This window comes from Dendropsophus ebraccatus, chromosome 1 (genome assembly GCF_027789765.1).
Source record: "Dendropsophus ebraccatus isolate aDenEbr1 chromosome 1, aDenEbr1.pat, whole genome shotgun sequence".
NCBI classification, from domain to species: Eukaryota; Metazoa; Chordata; class Amphibia; order Anura; family Hylidae; genus Dendropsophus; species Dendropsophus ebraccatus.
This window is the reverse complement of record NC_091454.1, coordinates 210,804,096-210,821,599: the sequence shown is the minus strand read 5'-3', so window position 1 is coordinate 210,821,599 and position 17,504 is coordinate 210,804,096. Positions and strand designations below refer to the sequence as shown.

Genomic DNA, 17,504 nt, shown 5'->3' with positions numbered 1-17,504 from the left:
GGTCCTTTTAATACAATGGTATTGTAATAAACAAGCAATTCCTTTAAGGTGACACATTTCCTCTCAGACATTTATTGAAGTTTTCTTGTAACATATCATTACAGCAAAAAAAAAAATAGATCATTTTAGAAAATTGTGTAATCCAAACCAGTGAAAAATAAATACAATTGGAAAAAAAAAATCTATATTTAACACCCCCCCCCCCCAAAGGAAAAAAAAAACAACAAAAAAAAAACACTGGAAAACTGTTTGCTGTAGATGGAGAGGAAATCCTTAAAGGAACATCAAGCCGGTGGAGATCAGCGTGGCCAGGATGAGGATAATTGTCATCTCCAGTGTGTCTGCTCTGTTCCCTTTTCCTAAAAGAGACAAGAACTTGTCATCTTACATAATGACATCAGTGAAATTATAAAAAAAAATTCTTAGTCAAGTCTGATATTTACATTTGTAAATATGGTAAACATTTGGTAGTTCACTGGTACTATGATATAAAAAAATTACTTTGCTTATGTCAGGTATTTCATGTTCTCTTTAGTCCTGTGCTCACAGCCAACCTCTGCTTAGTAATTTTCTTAAAGGGGTTATCCAAGAAAAGAAAAACATAACTGCTTTCGTCTACCCCCCGCACGGCAAGCCCCTCTAATAATTATCAATGCTCGGATCGGAGCTTGGAGGAGCGTCAGCCACGCCCCCAGTGCTCCTAACAGTTCACCAGGCACAACTAACAGCACGGGAACCGTGCAGTATTGGGCTATGTTCACACTACGTAAAATAACGGTCGTTGTCCGCGCTGCAAAACTACGGCCGTTGTTTTGAGGTTCTCTAATATGACTGCAATGCAATGTAACTACGGCCGTTGAATGCACACTACGTATCAGATAACGTCCCCATGTAAAATGAACATGTCAATTATTTCCGGACGGTAATACTGCAACAAAGGCCGTGGATTTCAATTCGTCCGCGAATGTAAAACTTATATCTGCCGAATTAAACTTGATTTTGATGTAAAAAAATTTCTGAGTGGTTTCTCGGGCTGGGCGTGGTATTTACAGTAAATGACCTGTTTCATCCCGCTTATAAACATGCTAGGATTCAAAATTAAACAACGGCTGTAGTTTCACGACTAGCCGGTACGATCGCAATTCTACGGCCGTAGTTTTGGTCGCAAAAAATCCAGCTGGTAAAAACAACGGCCGTTATTTTACGTAGTGTGAACATAGCCTAAAGGTAAGAAACATACCCTTATCCTCAGCACCCTATGCCTGTTAGGGAACTATCAGCAGGTTAGATTTGTCTAACCTGCTGATATTTCCTCTTGAATGACTGGGATCAGAGAATCTCCTTTCCTGGCCTTTTAACCACTTAGATGCTGCAGCCAGTAATGACTGCAGCATCTAGGAGGTTTTAGAGGGAGGGGCTTCCTCTATCATCCCATTGGCCCCTTGCAACACAAACACAGGGTGCTGATGAGTTCTCCAACTGCTTCTGGCTCCGTTCTCACTGTCATGCGGGTGCTGAATAGCTGATCACGGGAAAGCCAGCACCCTACTCATCACCTATAGATATCCTATTATTTGTATCAGCTGTACAAGCTCCTTAACATAATATTTATACTATATTTTAGCAAATTTACTGTTCCTCTGCCCATCAACCCCTTGGGGTTTGCATTTAAAAAAAGAGAGTTTCAAATGTTAGTAGTAGAAGAAGAAGAGGTGTCAGTAGGTTTATAGTGTTATATGTGCTATTAGTGATTCTTGACCTTCTATTTGACAGGTGACAATGAAGTCTATGAGGGGTTGCGAGATTCTATGTTGAAAGTCACCCTCAGAGCTACCAACTTCTCATGCCATGCATTGTGATGTAAGAGTAGGCATGCCGTTACCTGTGACGGTAATACTCTTTGTCATTGTGTCCCGCCCATGCTTATTTTGAGCGGTGCAGATATAATCTCCGGTATGATCCTTCTGGGCAGCATAGATATTAATGGTACTGCCGTCATGTGAGAGAAGAACATTTGGTGTCGGATACTGCCAGCTGAAGGATGGACGAGGGACACCCTCAGCCTCACAAGTCAAGGTCAAGTTGTCATTTTCCGACACGGACGTTGATGGCTTGACGTTAATACTTAATACTTTAGGCTTGACTGGAAATAGACAGTAAACCACAGTATATTAATAATAATAAGACTAAAAATGCCTAAAGCCCCGACGTGTATTACAGATAACATATTACTTCAGGGGTAAAGCTATAAGTGACACCAACATATGAAGCACCATGGTAGTTTGGGCCTGTTGGTAACCAATAAAAACACAAACTAGACTTAATTGTACCTGAGACTGTGATTTGCTGGGTGCGATTGGTGGTCCCATGCTTATTCTGAGCAGTACAGGAGTAATTTCCGGCATGGTTCGTTGTTATGTTCCATATATTGATAATGCGCTGATCCTCAGATTTTTGAACCTTGACCTTTGGATGGATCCAGCTCAAAGTGGGAGGGGGGATTCCACCAGCGTCACATATCAGAGTCACATTAGAACCTACAGGTATCTCCATAGATGGTTTCACCGTTATGTTTGATATTATAGGTTGGACTTTAAAAAACAAAAATAGACAATGGTACCAGGGTTAAATAATACATCATGAAAACTGAGGTTGCATTGAGTAGGGGATTCTATCACATTTTAGTCTTTGCTATCCAGTTCTTTTTACCTACTTTCCCCAACTAGCCAGTATTTAACAATTTAAGGCTATGTTCACACTACGTAAAAGTACGGCCGTTGTTGCCGATGGCAACAACGGCCGTACTTTTGGCGAGGTGGAACAATTGCTTACTTTCAGTGGGATCCTGGGCCGGAGCGTATACACATCCTATACGCTCCGGCCGGGATCCCGTACAGGGCCGGAAATAACTGACATGTCAGTTTTCTGCGGCCGCAATTCAATGAATTGCGGCCGTAGGAAACCCTGTCAGCTCACAATATGAAGCGAGCGGCTCCGGCCGCTCGCTCCATAGTGTGCAGGGGGAGGCTCTGATGCGGGTGCGTGCTGATGTGCCTGCATCAGAGCTCTGCGGCCGGACAGATCATTTGGGCAGAGACCGACCGTTCTGTGACCCGGCTGGGGTCACGGAACGGCCAGTCTCTCACTCCGTGTGAACATAGCCTAAAGGAGTTGTCCAGGGTTAACAAAAAGTCTGCACCAGGAACAGTGCTTAGAATTAAAGTGGTTATCTGGCAATTAATCTCTTTTTAGATGTGCTCAGGCAACTGAAAAACTATAGAAAAAACTATGCTTACCTTCCTTGGTTCCCCATTTCCGCCACTATCACAGAGTCTTGATAACTTGATAAGCTGAGTGGGCAATTTGTTGTACTGACCCCAGCCCCGAATCGGTAAATGTGATATTTTTATATTACTACTATTATTATTACCACTTATTTGTTATTTCTACATCATTCATCATTATATTTTGCCAGAATACTCTTTTAAAGCGACTCTATACCCACAATCTGACCCCCACAAACTGCTTGTACCTTCGGATAGCTGCTTTTAATTCAAGATCTGTCCTGGGGTCAGTTCGGCAGGTGATGCAGTTATTGTCCTAAAAAACAACTTTTAAACTTGCAGCCCTGTGTCAAACAGCCGTGGCCTAGAGTGTGTATGCATTAGGCTGGCACAACCTCTATGTCCCTTCTTCCTGGCCCTCCTCATCATTAGGAATGCTCCAGGATGATTTTCTCCTATTCATCACCTGTGTCAGCACGGCACATGGGCTGGATCGTTAAGGCACCTGTTTAGTGTTCACTACAGAGGAATAGGAAAAATCCTACCAGTGGCATTCCTAATGATGAAGAGGGTGGGGAGGAGGGACGGAGGGGTGGTGCAAAGTTAGGACACAGATACTCAAGGCCACGGCCGTGTGGCACAGGGCTGCAAGTTTAAAAGTTGTGTTTTAGGACAATAACTGCATCACCTGCCAAATGGACCTTCAGTTATCCGAATGTACAAGTGGTTTGGGGGGGGGGGACAGATTGTGGGTACAGAGTCACTTTAAATGGGGCCATGCTGCAATGTACAGCCAATGGAAGTGAGTGGCACTGTTTTTAAAAAACAGAATCTTTTTTCTAGTCACATTCTGTTTGGTTCAATACCCATACAAATCGATGGAGGGAACCTATTAGATCTGTTTGCTGGCAGGGCATAGAACCATATTTGTTGACGTTTAGAGGCTGAAATCTCTTAGAGACCAAATGCATTTCATAACTGACAGTTTGCTACAATGTAAAAAAAATTAGTTAAGAGCTAGCCTGGAGATCTTTTCTATGGCTAGGTTTCCTTGCAGAGCAATACTAGGTCAGAAGAGTTTTAACCACTTAGTGACTGCTAATACACTTTTATATGGCAGAAGCATAGGTGTCCAATGTCAGATATAGCGGAGGTTTAGAAACGTAAGGACTGGGATATATGTCCTTTCCTGGCCTTTAAACCACTTAGATGCTGCACCCAGTAATGACTACAGCATCTAGGAGGTTTTAGAGGGAGGGGCTTCCTCTATCATCCCATTGGAGCCCCAGTATAACAAACACAGGGTGCCAATGAGTTCTCCCAGAGACCTAATGATGGCCTCCAGGTTTCCCACTGTTTGCACTCCTGTTAGGTCCTGCTGGCTTACAGAAATACTACTGTACACTATATAACTAGTGCAGTGTATTATGTAAGCCATCAATCACATTTTCAGGAAACTGGGGATAGATGACTTTCGGCGGCACATGGATACAGGGTGAAACCAAGAAGTTTTGCCCCATATTCCAGTACAGATAACTAGTGAATACCTGCTAGGTTGAGCTCTTGCTCTAGGCTGTGACTCCCAATAGTGTTACTTGCTGTGCACTGGTACTTTCCCAGGTGACTACTTGCCATCTTCTGGATCGTAATGGTTTTGTTGTCAGGAGAAAACTGAACATCAGATGATGGGGTTTTCCAGGTGTAAGAGGGAGGCGGCTCACCATCTGCCTCACAAGTTATTGTCACTGGGTCCCCTTCATTGTGCAGATGTGGATTCACTATTATGTTACGAACTGCTGGCTTGTCTGAAATAGGAAACAGAAGAATATTGTAGATATCACACATCAACTGGATGATAAAGACGAGAAAGGAGTGACACAGAGGTGGGCATCTGTGCAAAAGGAGTGTGGGCACACCACTAACATGCTGCACATACACACACAAATCGTATGCTACACACACACACACACACACACACACACCACTCACATGCTACACACACACACACACACACACACACAGACACCACTCACATGCTCCACACACATACACACAACTCACACCCTGCACACACCACTCACATGCTACACACACACACACACACACACACACAGACACCACTCACATGCTCCACACACACACACACACAACTCACACCCTGCACACACAATTCACATGCTACACACACACACCAATCACATGCTGCACACACAGCAATCACATGCTACACACACACACACACACACACACACACACACACACACACACACACACAACAATCATATGCTGCACACACACCACTTACAGTACATGCCGCACACACATCACCAACCACATGCTGCACACATACCAGTCACATGCAGCACACACCAGTCACACATAGGCCTCATGCAGCACACACCACTCACACATAGGACATGTGCCTTACACAAAAGACTATATAGTACTAATAGCAAGCATTGAGTGCTATTTAGTGAATGTTTTGTCATATCATCAATGATTTAAAATTTTGCAGCAGGATCGCTCTCTTCCTCCTCCTTGGGTACATGTCTGGTATTAGATCGACATGACTTTTACTTCATAATTCATCAGTAGTTAAGAAATTCCCAATTTCCCATAGTCTGTGTCCAAGTTATTGGTGTATAGCTAAAGTGGTGTGTATAAGCATTTATACATTGTAACACTCCTAAAGTAACCTGCACAATACTGTACTTGCATTATCTGTATCAATTCGATGACGTATTATCTATGACACTATACATATACACCAACATTATGTCACACATTTGTAACTCTATAGTCTAATATATTTTTTGAATCCTGTCATGTAGACATTGTTTGTCCCTGATGCAAAAGCTCTGATACACAAAGTGTACGATAAAGTGATTGCTGGATCAGACTACACAGGGTTTGTTTGTAGTCTGTTGCCATGGCGACACATAGGTCTCCATAGAAGCTGGATACAAAAACAAGTATTTTAGGCTTGGGGGGGAGACATAATAAAGAAGGTCTATTTACCTGGCCCACTCTTAGACCCCAGCCGGCAGTCTTCCTAGCTCCCCTACAGCTATGTAACGACACGTAACGATCAGATTCCACCTTTCATTTCCCAAAGAGTCTGTGAGGAATGAAAGGTGGAATCTGATTGGTTGCTAGGGGCAACTGAGCCAGTTTCATTTTACACCATGTTTGCTAAATCTCCCCCACTGTCTTTATTATGTCCCCCCCCCCCTGCTGCTTTATGGTGATGATTACAACAAATAGCCATAGAGCCACCATTATATAGTATTTGGATACTCACATTGTAGAGACACTTTTACGAACTTGGAAGTAGTATCGAAGGTTTTAGCGGTACAGGTATAATCTCCGGCCATACTTCTCAGTGTTGTGAATCTTTCTCCTGCGCGGTATACAGTGCCATCTTTCTGATTCTTCTTCTGACAAGTAACATTGGGCTGTGGGTATCCGGTGGCTATACAATGGAAGCTGTTCTCTTCTCCCTCTTTCCAAACCTGTTCCTCGGGGCAGTCTGTAAATTCAGGTTCACCTGTAGGAAAGCAATTATTACTGCAAGGAAAGCCACATTACCCAGAATCCCTCAGTGCTCTCAGTGCAGACCTTTAGATGTATTATCCTATAGGATCATTACCCAGAATTCCACAAAGCACTCTCAGATAGGACAACTTGGGGGAGTCCTTCACAGGGAGATACTTCGGCTGTGGGTCATGGAAAAAAATGATTTGGTCATGTTTAGGGGTACGGCCCAGCAAAAGGCCATGGATAAGTTTATTTGTACACCTAATATTAATATTATTATAATCACTAAAACTACATATTATTAATATCAGACCCTGGAGCAGTCCTATAGCCCCCAAACCCATAATTCTGCTATACCCATAATGCAGGCCTATAGCCCCATTACCCAGAATCCTACAACATCCATAATCCTGGCCTATAGCCCCATTACCCAGAATACTACAATATCCATAAATCTGGCCCATAGCCCCATTACCCAGAATCCTACAACATCCATGATTCTGGCCTATAGCCCCATTACCCAGAATCCTACAACATCCATAATTCTGGCCTATAGCCCCATTACCCAGAATCCTGCAACATCCATGATCCTGGCCTATAGCCCCATTACCCAGAATCCTGCAACATCCATGATCCTGGCCTATAGCCCCATTACCCAGAATCCTACAACATCCATAATTCTGGCCTATAGCCCCATTACCCAGAATCCTGCAACATCCATGATCCTGGCCTATAGCCCCATTACCCAGAATACTACAATGTCCATAATCCTGGCCTATAGCCCCATTACCCAGAATACTACAACATCCATGATCCTGGCCTATAGCCCCATTACCCAGAATACTACAATATCCATAAATCTGGCCCATAGCCCCATTACCCAGAATCCTACAACATCTATGATCCTGGCCTATAGCCCCATTACCCAGAATCCTACAACATCCATGATTCTGACCTATAGCCCCATTACCCAGAATCCTGCAACATCTATGACCCTGGCCTATAGCCCCATTACCCAGAATCCTGCAACATCTATGATCCTGGCCTATAGCCCCATTACCCAGAATACTACAATGTCCATAATCCTGGCCTATAGCCCCATTACCCAGAATCCTACAACATCCATGATCCTGGCCTATAGCCCCATTACCCAGAATACTACAATATCCATAAATATGGCCCATAGCTCCATTACCCAGAATCCTACAACATCCATGATCCTGGCCTATAGCCCCATTACCCAGAATCCTGCAACATCTATAATCCTGGCCTATAGCCCCATTACCCAGAATCCTGCAACATCTATGATCCTGGCCTATAGCCCCATTACCCAGAATCCTACAATGTCCATAATCCTGGCCTATAGCCCCATTACCCAGAATCCTACAACATCCATAATCCTGGCCTATAGCCCCATTACCAAGAATACTACAATGTCCATAATCCTGGCCTATAGCCCCATTACCCAGAATCCTACAACATCCATGATCCTGGCCTATAGCCCCATTACCCTGAATACTACAATATCCATAAATATGGCCCATAGCTCCATTACCCAGAATCCTACAACATCCATGATCCTGGCCTATAGCCCCATTACCCAGAATCCTGCAACATCTATAATCCTGGCCTATAGCCCCATTACCCAGAATCCTACAACATCCATAATCCTGGCCTATAGCCACATTACCCAGAATACTACAATATCCATAATCCTGGCCTATAGCCCCATTACCCAGAATCCTGCAACATCTATGATCCTGGCCTATAGCCCCATTACCCAGAATCCTGCAACATCTATGATCCTGGCCTATAGCCCCATTACCCAGAATCCTACAATGTCCATAATCCTGGCCTATAGCCCCATTACCCAGAATCCTACAACATCCATAATCCTGGCCTATAGCCCCATTACCCAGAATAGTACACCATCCATGATCCTGGCCTATAGCCCCATTACCCAGAATAGTACACCATCCATGATCCTGGCCTATAGCCCCATTACCCAGAATACTACAACATCCATGATCCTGGCCTATAGCCCAATTACCCTGAATACTACAATATCCATAAATCTGGCCCATAGCTCCATTACCCAGAATCCTACAACATCCATGATCCTGGCCTATAGCCCCATTACCCAGAATCCTGCAACATCTATAATCCTGGCCTATAGCCCCATTACCCAGAATCCTGCAACATCTATGATCCTGGCCTATAGCCCCATTACCCAGAATCCTACAACATCCATGATCCTGGCCTATAGCCCAATTACCCTGAATACTACAATATCCATAATCCTGGCCTATAGCCCCATTACCCAGAATCCTACAACATCCATGATTCTGGCCTATAGCCCCATTACCCAGAATCCTGCAACATCTATGATCCTGGCCTATAGCCCCATTACCCAGAATCCTGCAACATCTATGATCCTGGCCTATAGCCCCATTACCCAGAATACTACAACATCCATAATCCTGGCCTATAGCCCCATTACCCAGAATCCTACAACATCTATGATCCTGGCCTATAGCCCCATTACCCAGAATACTACAACATCCATGATCCTGGCCTATAGCCCCATTACCCAGCATCCTACAACATCCATAATCCTGGCCTATAGCCCCATTACCCAGAATACAACAACATCCATAATCCTGGCCCATAGCCCCATTACCCAGCATCCTACAACATCTATGATCCTGGCCTATAGCCCCATTACCCAGCATCCTACAACATCTATGATCCTGGCCTATAGCCCCATTACCCAGCATCCTACAACATCTATAATCCTGGCCTATAGCCCCATTACTCAGCATCCTACAACATCCATAATCCTGGCCTATAGCCCCATTACCCAGAATACTACAACATCCATAATCCTGGCCTATAGCCCCATTACCCAGCATCCTACAACATCTATGATCCTGGCCTATAACCCCATTACCCTGAATACTACAATATCCATAAATCTGGCCCATAGCCCCATTACCCAGAATCCTACAACATCCATAATCCTGGCCTATAGCCCCATTACCCAGAATACTACAATATCCATAAATCTGGCCCATAGCCCCATTACCCAGAATCCTACAACATCCATGATTCTGGCCTATAGCCCCATTACCCAGAATCCTGCAACATCCATGATCCTGGCCTATAGCCCCATTACCCAGAATCCTACAACATCCATAAATCTGGCTTATAGCCCCATTACCCAGAATCCTGCAACATCCATGATCCTGGCCTATAGCCCCATTACCCAAAATACTACAATGTCCATAATCCTGGCCTATAGCCCCATTACCCAGAATCCTACAACATCTATGATCCTGGCCTATAGCCCCATTACCCAGAATCCTGCAACATCTATGACCCTGGCCTATAGCCCCATTACCCAGAATCCTGCAACATCTATGATCCTGGCCTATAGCCCCATTACCCAGAATCCTACAATGTCCATAATCCTGGCCTATAGCCCCATTACCCAGAATCCTACAATGTCCATAATCCTGGCCTATAGCCCCATTACCCAGAATCCTACAACATCCATAATCCTGGCCTATAGCCCCATTACCCAGAATACTACAACATCCATAAATATGGCCCATAGCCCCATTACCCAGAACCCTACAACATCTATGATCCTGGCCTATAGCCCCATTACCTAGAATCCTACAACATCCATAATCCTGGCCTATAGCCCCATTACGCAGAATACTACAATATCCATAAATATGGCCCATAGCCCCATTACCCAGAACCCTACAACATCTATGATCCTGGCCTATAGCCCCATTACCTAGAATACTACAATGTCCATAATCCTGGCCTATAGCCCCATTACCCAGAATACTACAACATCCATGATCCTGGCCTATAGCCCCATTACCCAGAATACTACAATGTCCATAATCCATGCCTTCGGCCCTATTTCCCTAGATGGTGCTACACCCATAATGCCGGCCTATAATCCCATTAGCCCTAATTATACTATACAAAGAATGCGGGCCTATAGCTCTATTACCCAGATTTATTCTCTATTCTACACAACCCAGATTGCTGCTCTAAAACCCCAGTAAACCTAATGTTGGTCTAAAGTCCCATTACCGATAATTCTACAATACCCATAATGCTGCTCTACAGCCTCATTATGTAGTAGTGTACTATCCTCAGAATGCTGGCCTATAGCCCCACTATCTATCATACCCTACATAGAAACATAGGAGATTGTTGGCAGAAAAAGATCACTGGGTTCCTCTAGTCCGCCCTTTTAGTATTTCCCTTCTTATTATCTTAGGATAAATAAGATAATACACCAGGCAGGTTCCCATCCTGTTATTGTAGATTAACCTACCACATCTGCTGGAAGTTTGTTCCAAACATCTACTACTCTTTCAGTAAAGTAATATTTTCTTGTGTTGTTGCTGATCTTTCCCCCAAGTAACCTCTCGCTGTGTCTTCTCCTTCTTCTGTTCAGTTTTCTTCTACACTTCCCTCCAGAACCTTATTTAGTTCTTTGACATATTTAAATGTTTTCAGTATTCCAGATGTGATGTCACTAGAGCTCTATACAGCGGGATCACAATCTGCCTCTTCCTACTGGCTATACCACTAGCTACACAGCCCGGCAAACCATTATATATACAGCCCAGCATACCATTATATATATATATATTCAGCCCAGCATACCAATTATATATATACAGCCCAGCATACCGTTTATATATATATATATATATATATATATATATATATATATATATATATATATAAAAAACGGTATGCTGGGCTGTATATATATAATTGGTATGCTGGGCTGAATATATATATATAATGGTATGCTGGGCTGTATATATACATAATGGTATGCTGGGCTGTATATATATATATATATATATATATATATATATATAGTAGTATGCTGGGCTGTATATATAATGGTATGCTGGGCTGTATATATAATGGTATGCTGGGCTGTATATATATATATATATATATATATATATATAATGGTATGCTGGGCTGTATATATATATATAATGTTATGCTGGGCTATATATATAATGGTATGTTTGGCTGTATATATATATATATATATATATAAAATGGTATGCTGGTCTGTATATATACATAATGGTATGCTGGTCTGTATATATGCATAATGGTATGCTGGTCTGTATATATATATATATATATATATATATATATATATATACAGACCAGCATACCATTATGTATATATACAGACCAGCATACCATTATATATATATATATATATATATATACACACAGCCCAGCATACCATTATATATATACAGCCAAACATACCATTATATATATAGCCCAGCATAACATTATATATATATATATATATATATATACAGCCCAGCATACTACTATATATATATATATATATATATATACAGCCCAGCATAACATTATATATATACAGCCCAGCATACCGTTATATATATATACAGCCAAACATACCATTATATATATATATATATATACAGCCCACCATAACATTATATATATATATATATATATATATATAATGTTATGCTGGGCTGTATATATATATATATATATATATATATATATATAATGGTATGTTTGGCTGTGTATATTTATATATATATATATATATATATATATATATATATATATAAATATACACAGCCAAACATACCATTATATGTATATAGCCCAGCATACCATTATATATTTACAGCCCAGCATAACATTATATATCTATATACAGCCCAGCATACTATTATATATATACAGCCAAGCATCCCATTATATATACAGCCCAGCATACCGTTATATATATACAACCCAGCATACTATTATATGTATATATACGGCCCAGCATACCATTATATATATACATCCCAGCAAACCATTATATACATACAGTCCAGCATATCATTATATATATATATATATATATATATATATATATACAGCCCAGCATACCATTATTTATATAAAGCCCAGCATACCATTATATATATACAGCCTAGCATACAATTATATATATAAAGCCCAGCATACCATTATATATACAGCCCAGCATATATATATATATATATATATTATATATATATATATAGCCCAGCATACCATTATATGTATACAGCCCAGCATACCATTATATATATATACAGCCCAGCATACCATTATATATATACAGCCCAGCATACCATTATATATATACAGCCCAGCATACCATTATATATACCGCCAAGCATACCATTATATATGTACAGCCCAGCATACCATTATATATATATGCAGCCCAGCATACTATATATGTATATGCAGCCCAGCATACCATTATATATATATAAAGCCCAGCATACCATAATATATATAGCCCAGCATACCATTATATATATAAATCCCAGCATACCATTATATATATAAATCCCAGCATACCATTAGCTTTCTTTACCATCAGAAATCACTGCCCCTAAATCCTTCTCCTCTGCAGTCGTTACCAACACAGAACTGCAGATATGATACTCGGAGGACTCCTTCTCCCATTAATTTACATTTGGAAACAAGGAATTGCAGTTTCCATTGTTTGGACCACTTATCTAGTAAAACTAAATCATTCTCCATATTACTGACACCTCCAGAAATATCAACCCTATAGCACACCTTAGTGTCATCAGCAAACAGACAAACCTTACCAACCAAACCTTCTCCTGTCACTATCCTTACCTACCAAACCTTCTATGTCACTATCCTTACCTACCAAACCTTCTTCTATGTCACTAACCTTACCTACCAAACCTTCTCCTATATCACTATCCTTACCTACCAAACCTTCTCCTATGTCACTATCCTTACCTACCAAACCTTCTCCTATGTCACTATCCTTACCTACCAAACCTTCTCCTATATCACTATCCTTACCTACCAAACCTTCTCCTATGTCACTATCCTTACCTACCAAACCTTCTCCTATGTCACTATCCTTACCTACCAAACCTTCTCCTATGTCACTCCCCTTACCTACCAAACCTTCTCCTATGTCACTAACCTCACCTACCAAACCTTCTCCTATGTCACTATCCTTACCTACCAAACCTTCTCCTATGTCACTAACCTTACCTACCAAACCTCCTATATCACTAACCTTACCTACCAATCCTTCTATGTTACTTACATATTAAAAACAACAGGACCTAGAACGTACCCCTCTAGGGTACTATTATATGCAATCAATAGTTTGCTTATATTGATCAATGCTATGCCGTTGCAAAGCATTGATCAGTGTTGTCATCGCCCTGCATTTACAGTCTGCCTGAGGCAGACTCTAGATGCAGATGGCCGATCAGACAATATTATTTCTCTGTTTGTCAATGAGACTGATCGGGACCGTGTGACTGCGGTGGCTCTGATCAGACATTGACAGCTACCACTCCTGTTACTGACTACCTTAAACGCTGCATTGACATACTGTAGATTGCAGCCTTTAGAGGTTAATGGCAGGCAGCTGTGTGATCGGGGCTGCCTGTCATTATGCCCGGCTCCTGGCACATTAATGCGTGAGGTGCTGTTCACACTGAAGCAGCCCAGCACACATTAAAACGCTGCATGCCAGGGGCGTACACACATTCCTACTGCGCGGGGTATCAGCAGTTGCAACGTATATAGGCATATAGCTGACTTGAAGGAGTTTAAGGGTTAGTTCAGCGAAAAAGTTTTTCCTTTAAATCAACTGGAGCAAGAAAGTGCCAGAGATTTTTGATTTGCATCTGTTAAAAAATCTCAAGTCTTCCAGTACTTATCAGCTGCTGTATGCCCAGCAGGAAGTGGTATATTCTTTCCAGTCTAGAAAGTAGGAGTTTTTTTTGTAGGGACTTGCTACTGCTCTGGACAGTGTCAGCAGAGAGCACTTTGTCAGACTGGTAAGAATACACCACTTCCTGTAGGACATACAGCAGTTTATATAAATACTAGATTTGAGATTTTTAATAGAAGGTAATTACAAATGGCACTCTGGCACTTTTTTGGCACCAGTTAATTTAAAAGATTTTTTTCTTAGAACTACCTATTTAAAGGGGTATTCCACTCAAACATATTTTTGATATGTGGGTTACCATGGTGAGACTAACAGTTCCTTCCATACTTATTATGTTTTTATCTATTTAGTCTCCTTCCTCCAGTTCTAAGCTGCTGCTTTCTGCTGAAAACACAAAAATCTGTGTGTAAGGCTTTTCTCTCTGTCTCCCCCTCCTCCACCCTCCCTTCTGAGACAGATGATGTAAACAAGTCCCTGACTGGCTGTATCTGCAACATTGTAGCTTCATTGTAATGCTGGGAGGGTTAATTACAGTGAGTTCATTAGCAACTTGACCTTAGATTGGCATTACAAAGAATCTACAGTGTTGCAGATACAGCCAGGGACTTGTTTACATCAGGCGTCTCAGAAGGAAGGGGGGATTAAAGGAGAAGTCCGGCAAAATTTTTTATTAAAGTATTGTTTTGCCCCACAAAAGTTATACAAATCACCAATATACACTTATTATGGGAAATGTACATAAAGTGCTTTTTTCCCCTGCACTTACTACTGCATCAAGGCTTTACCTGGATAAAATGGTGATGTCACGACCCGACTCCCAGAGCTGTGCGGGCTGTGGCTGCTGGAGAGGATGATGGCAGAGGGATGCTTAGTGTCCCTCCAGTGCCCTGTGTCCCTCAGTGTCCCCCTGCCATCATCCTCTCCAGCAGCCACAGCCCGCACAGCTCTGGGAGTCGGGTTGTGACATCACCATGTTATCCAGGAAGTGACATCACCATGTTATCCAGGAAGTGAAGCCTTGATGCAGTAGTAAGTGCAGGGAAAAAAGCTCTTTATAAGCATTTCCCATAGTAAGTGTATATTGGTGATTTGTATAACTTTTGGGGGGCCATACAATACTTTAATAAAAATTTCCACCTGACTTTTCCTTTAAGGGGCGACAGAGAGAAAAGCTCACACACAGATGTTTGTGTCTCCAGCAGAAAGCAGCAGCTCAGAACTAGGGATAGGAGACTGAATAGATCAAAATAAGCCGAGTATTGGTCTTGGCCAGCCATACTTACGTTGCAGATACATCTTTTTTGGCTGACTTTGGGTTTTGAAATGAGCCTCACACGTGAACTCCATCTGGTCCATCTCCTTGGTGACCTCTATGGTACATATCTTGGTGGTATAATGCTCGTTGGTGAAACAGTCTGCCGGCTCGTCCTCGCAATGTGTTAGCGTTACGTTGCCTTTGATCTCCAAAGTGACTTTGAGGCAGGTCGGATTTCGAATTTTACATGTGATTTTCGTGTCTTCATCCTCAATGATGTTATTCTCAAAATGCAATTCGGGACTAGGCAGATCAGCTGGAATAAAAAATCATGGATAAGGCTGTTACATTGCATACATGCAACCGATGGTGACGGATAACAGAGAGCGGAAATACCTTCTATTTAGATCTATCATCATTGGCTATAATGTAAAAAAAAAAAACAGAAAAAAACCCCAAGTGCTTTTTCCATTCGTGCTCTTTTTTTCGGACAGAAAAATTGGACAAAATTTATGTCCATCCAAAAAGATGGAACGCTGACGGGTTTGATCAAAACGGAGCACAATAAAAACCCACTGTAAGAAAAAGCTTTTTATTGTATCTTCTTTGCTTCATTTCTTCATTTTTTAACTCCGCATTCACAAACAAACTGCCTAAAGATGACCTATCAGTTCACTGAAGGATCGGTTTACATGCTGCTAATACAAAAACTATGGAAAGGGGAAGAGTGAAATTACATTTAAAAGATTTGTCACATGTATTACTTGTCCTCAATGTTTTCGCTTTGTCCTTTTACTCTTTATTTTGCTGTTTACTATAGGGCTATGTTCACACATAGTATTTCCGACAGTCTTTTTTTTTCCAACTAAAACCAGTAGTGGGATGAAAACAAAGAAACTGTGCAAATCCTTCCATTATAATTTGGCTCTGTCAGTTCCGCTCCTGATTTTGGTTGAAAAAAGACTGATGGAAATTCTATGTGTGAACATGGCCCTACGCTGTACCTTCCCTTGAAATAAATGGAAACCCTCAGTAAAAGAGTTTATATTGTTTGGCCCCAAGGCATGCACGGGGGAGTTCCATTGTATGGGTATCTGTGAACTGATATCAGTAAAGATAGAACATTTACAGGAGCAGGATGAGGGGAAAGGGAAGAGAAAGTTGTGGCGAAGTAACTTAGTTCCATTACTGCTGACTGGCTGACGCTTCCTGTCCTTAGGGAGAAGACAGGGAGAGGTGGTCGGTCCAGCACTGAACATGTTTAATGACGGATCTTATGAGTGTAAAGGCTGTGTTGGTGTTTGAGGTCAAAATGTTCTAACATGGTGTCTGGGATTGGAACATGTACTGGTGCAGCCTGTGATATACACATAGAAACACTCAGACTCCATGTCCTTCAGTTTTATAGACCTCACGCCATCAGAAGGTGGCGGAGATGACTGATGGCGGGGCACCGGTGCAGCTTTCCCAGGAAGTCTGTGCCGACAGATATAATGTTCTTGCCTGGAGACAATCACAGAACTGTTTATCCGGGTTGAGCGCTGATCTTAGAAGAAATGTGATTGTCTTTTCTATGGCAGGAAAGGGATTTATGGAATGGCTT

General features: G+C 41.7%; 1 protein-coding gene across 4 annotated transcripts in view; it reads right to left on the bottom strand.

Annotated features, from left to right (window-relative positions):
- Positions 1-201: 201 nt before the first annotated feature.
- The window catches only part of LOC138768424 (limbic system-associated membrane protein-like), a 30,602-nt gene continuing 13,299 nt past the window's right edge, over positions 202-17,504 (bottom strand). For 3 of the 4 annotated variants that reach the window (XM_069946398.1, XM_069946397.1, XM_069946399.1), the window contains 6 exons: positions 15,930-16,217; positions 6,586-6,831; positions 4,832-5,089; positions 2,331-2,591; positions 1,883-2,143; positions 202-359 (listed from right to left, as the gene is read on the bottom strand). In XM_069946398.1, coding sequence (XP_069802499.1) covers positions 274-359; positions 1,883-2,143; positions 2,331-2,591; positions 4,832-5,089; positions 6,586-6,831; positions 15,930-16,217 — 1,400 coding nt within the window. In that variant the 3' untranslated portion in view covers positions 202-273. The remainder of the gene's footprint in view (positions 360-1,882; positions 2,144-2,330; positions 2,592-4,831; positions 5,090-6,585; positions 6,832-15,929; positions 16,218-17,504) is intronic. The other variant, XM_069946400.1, reaches the window with a different exon arrangement.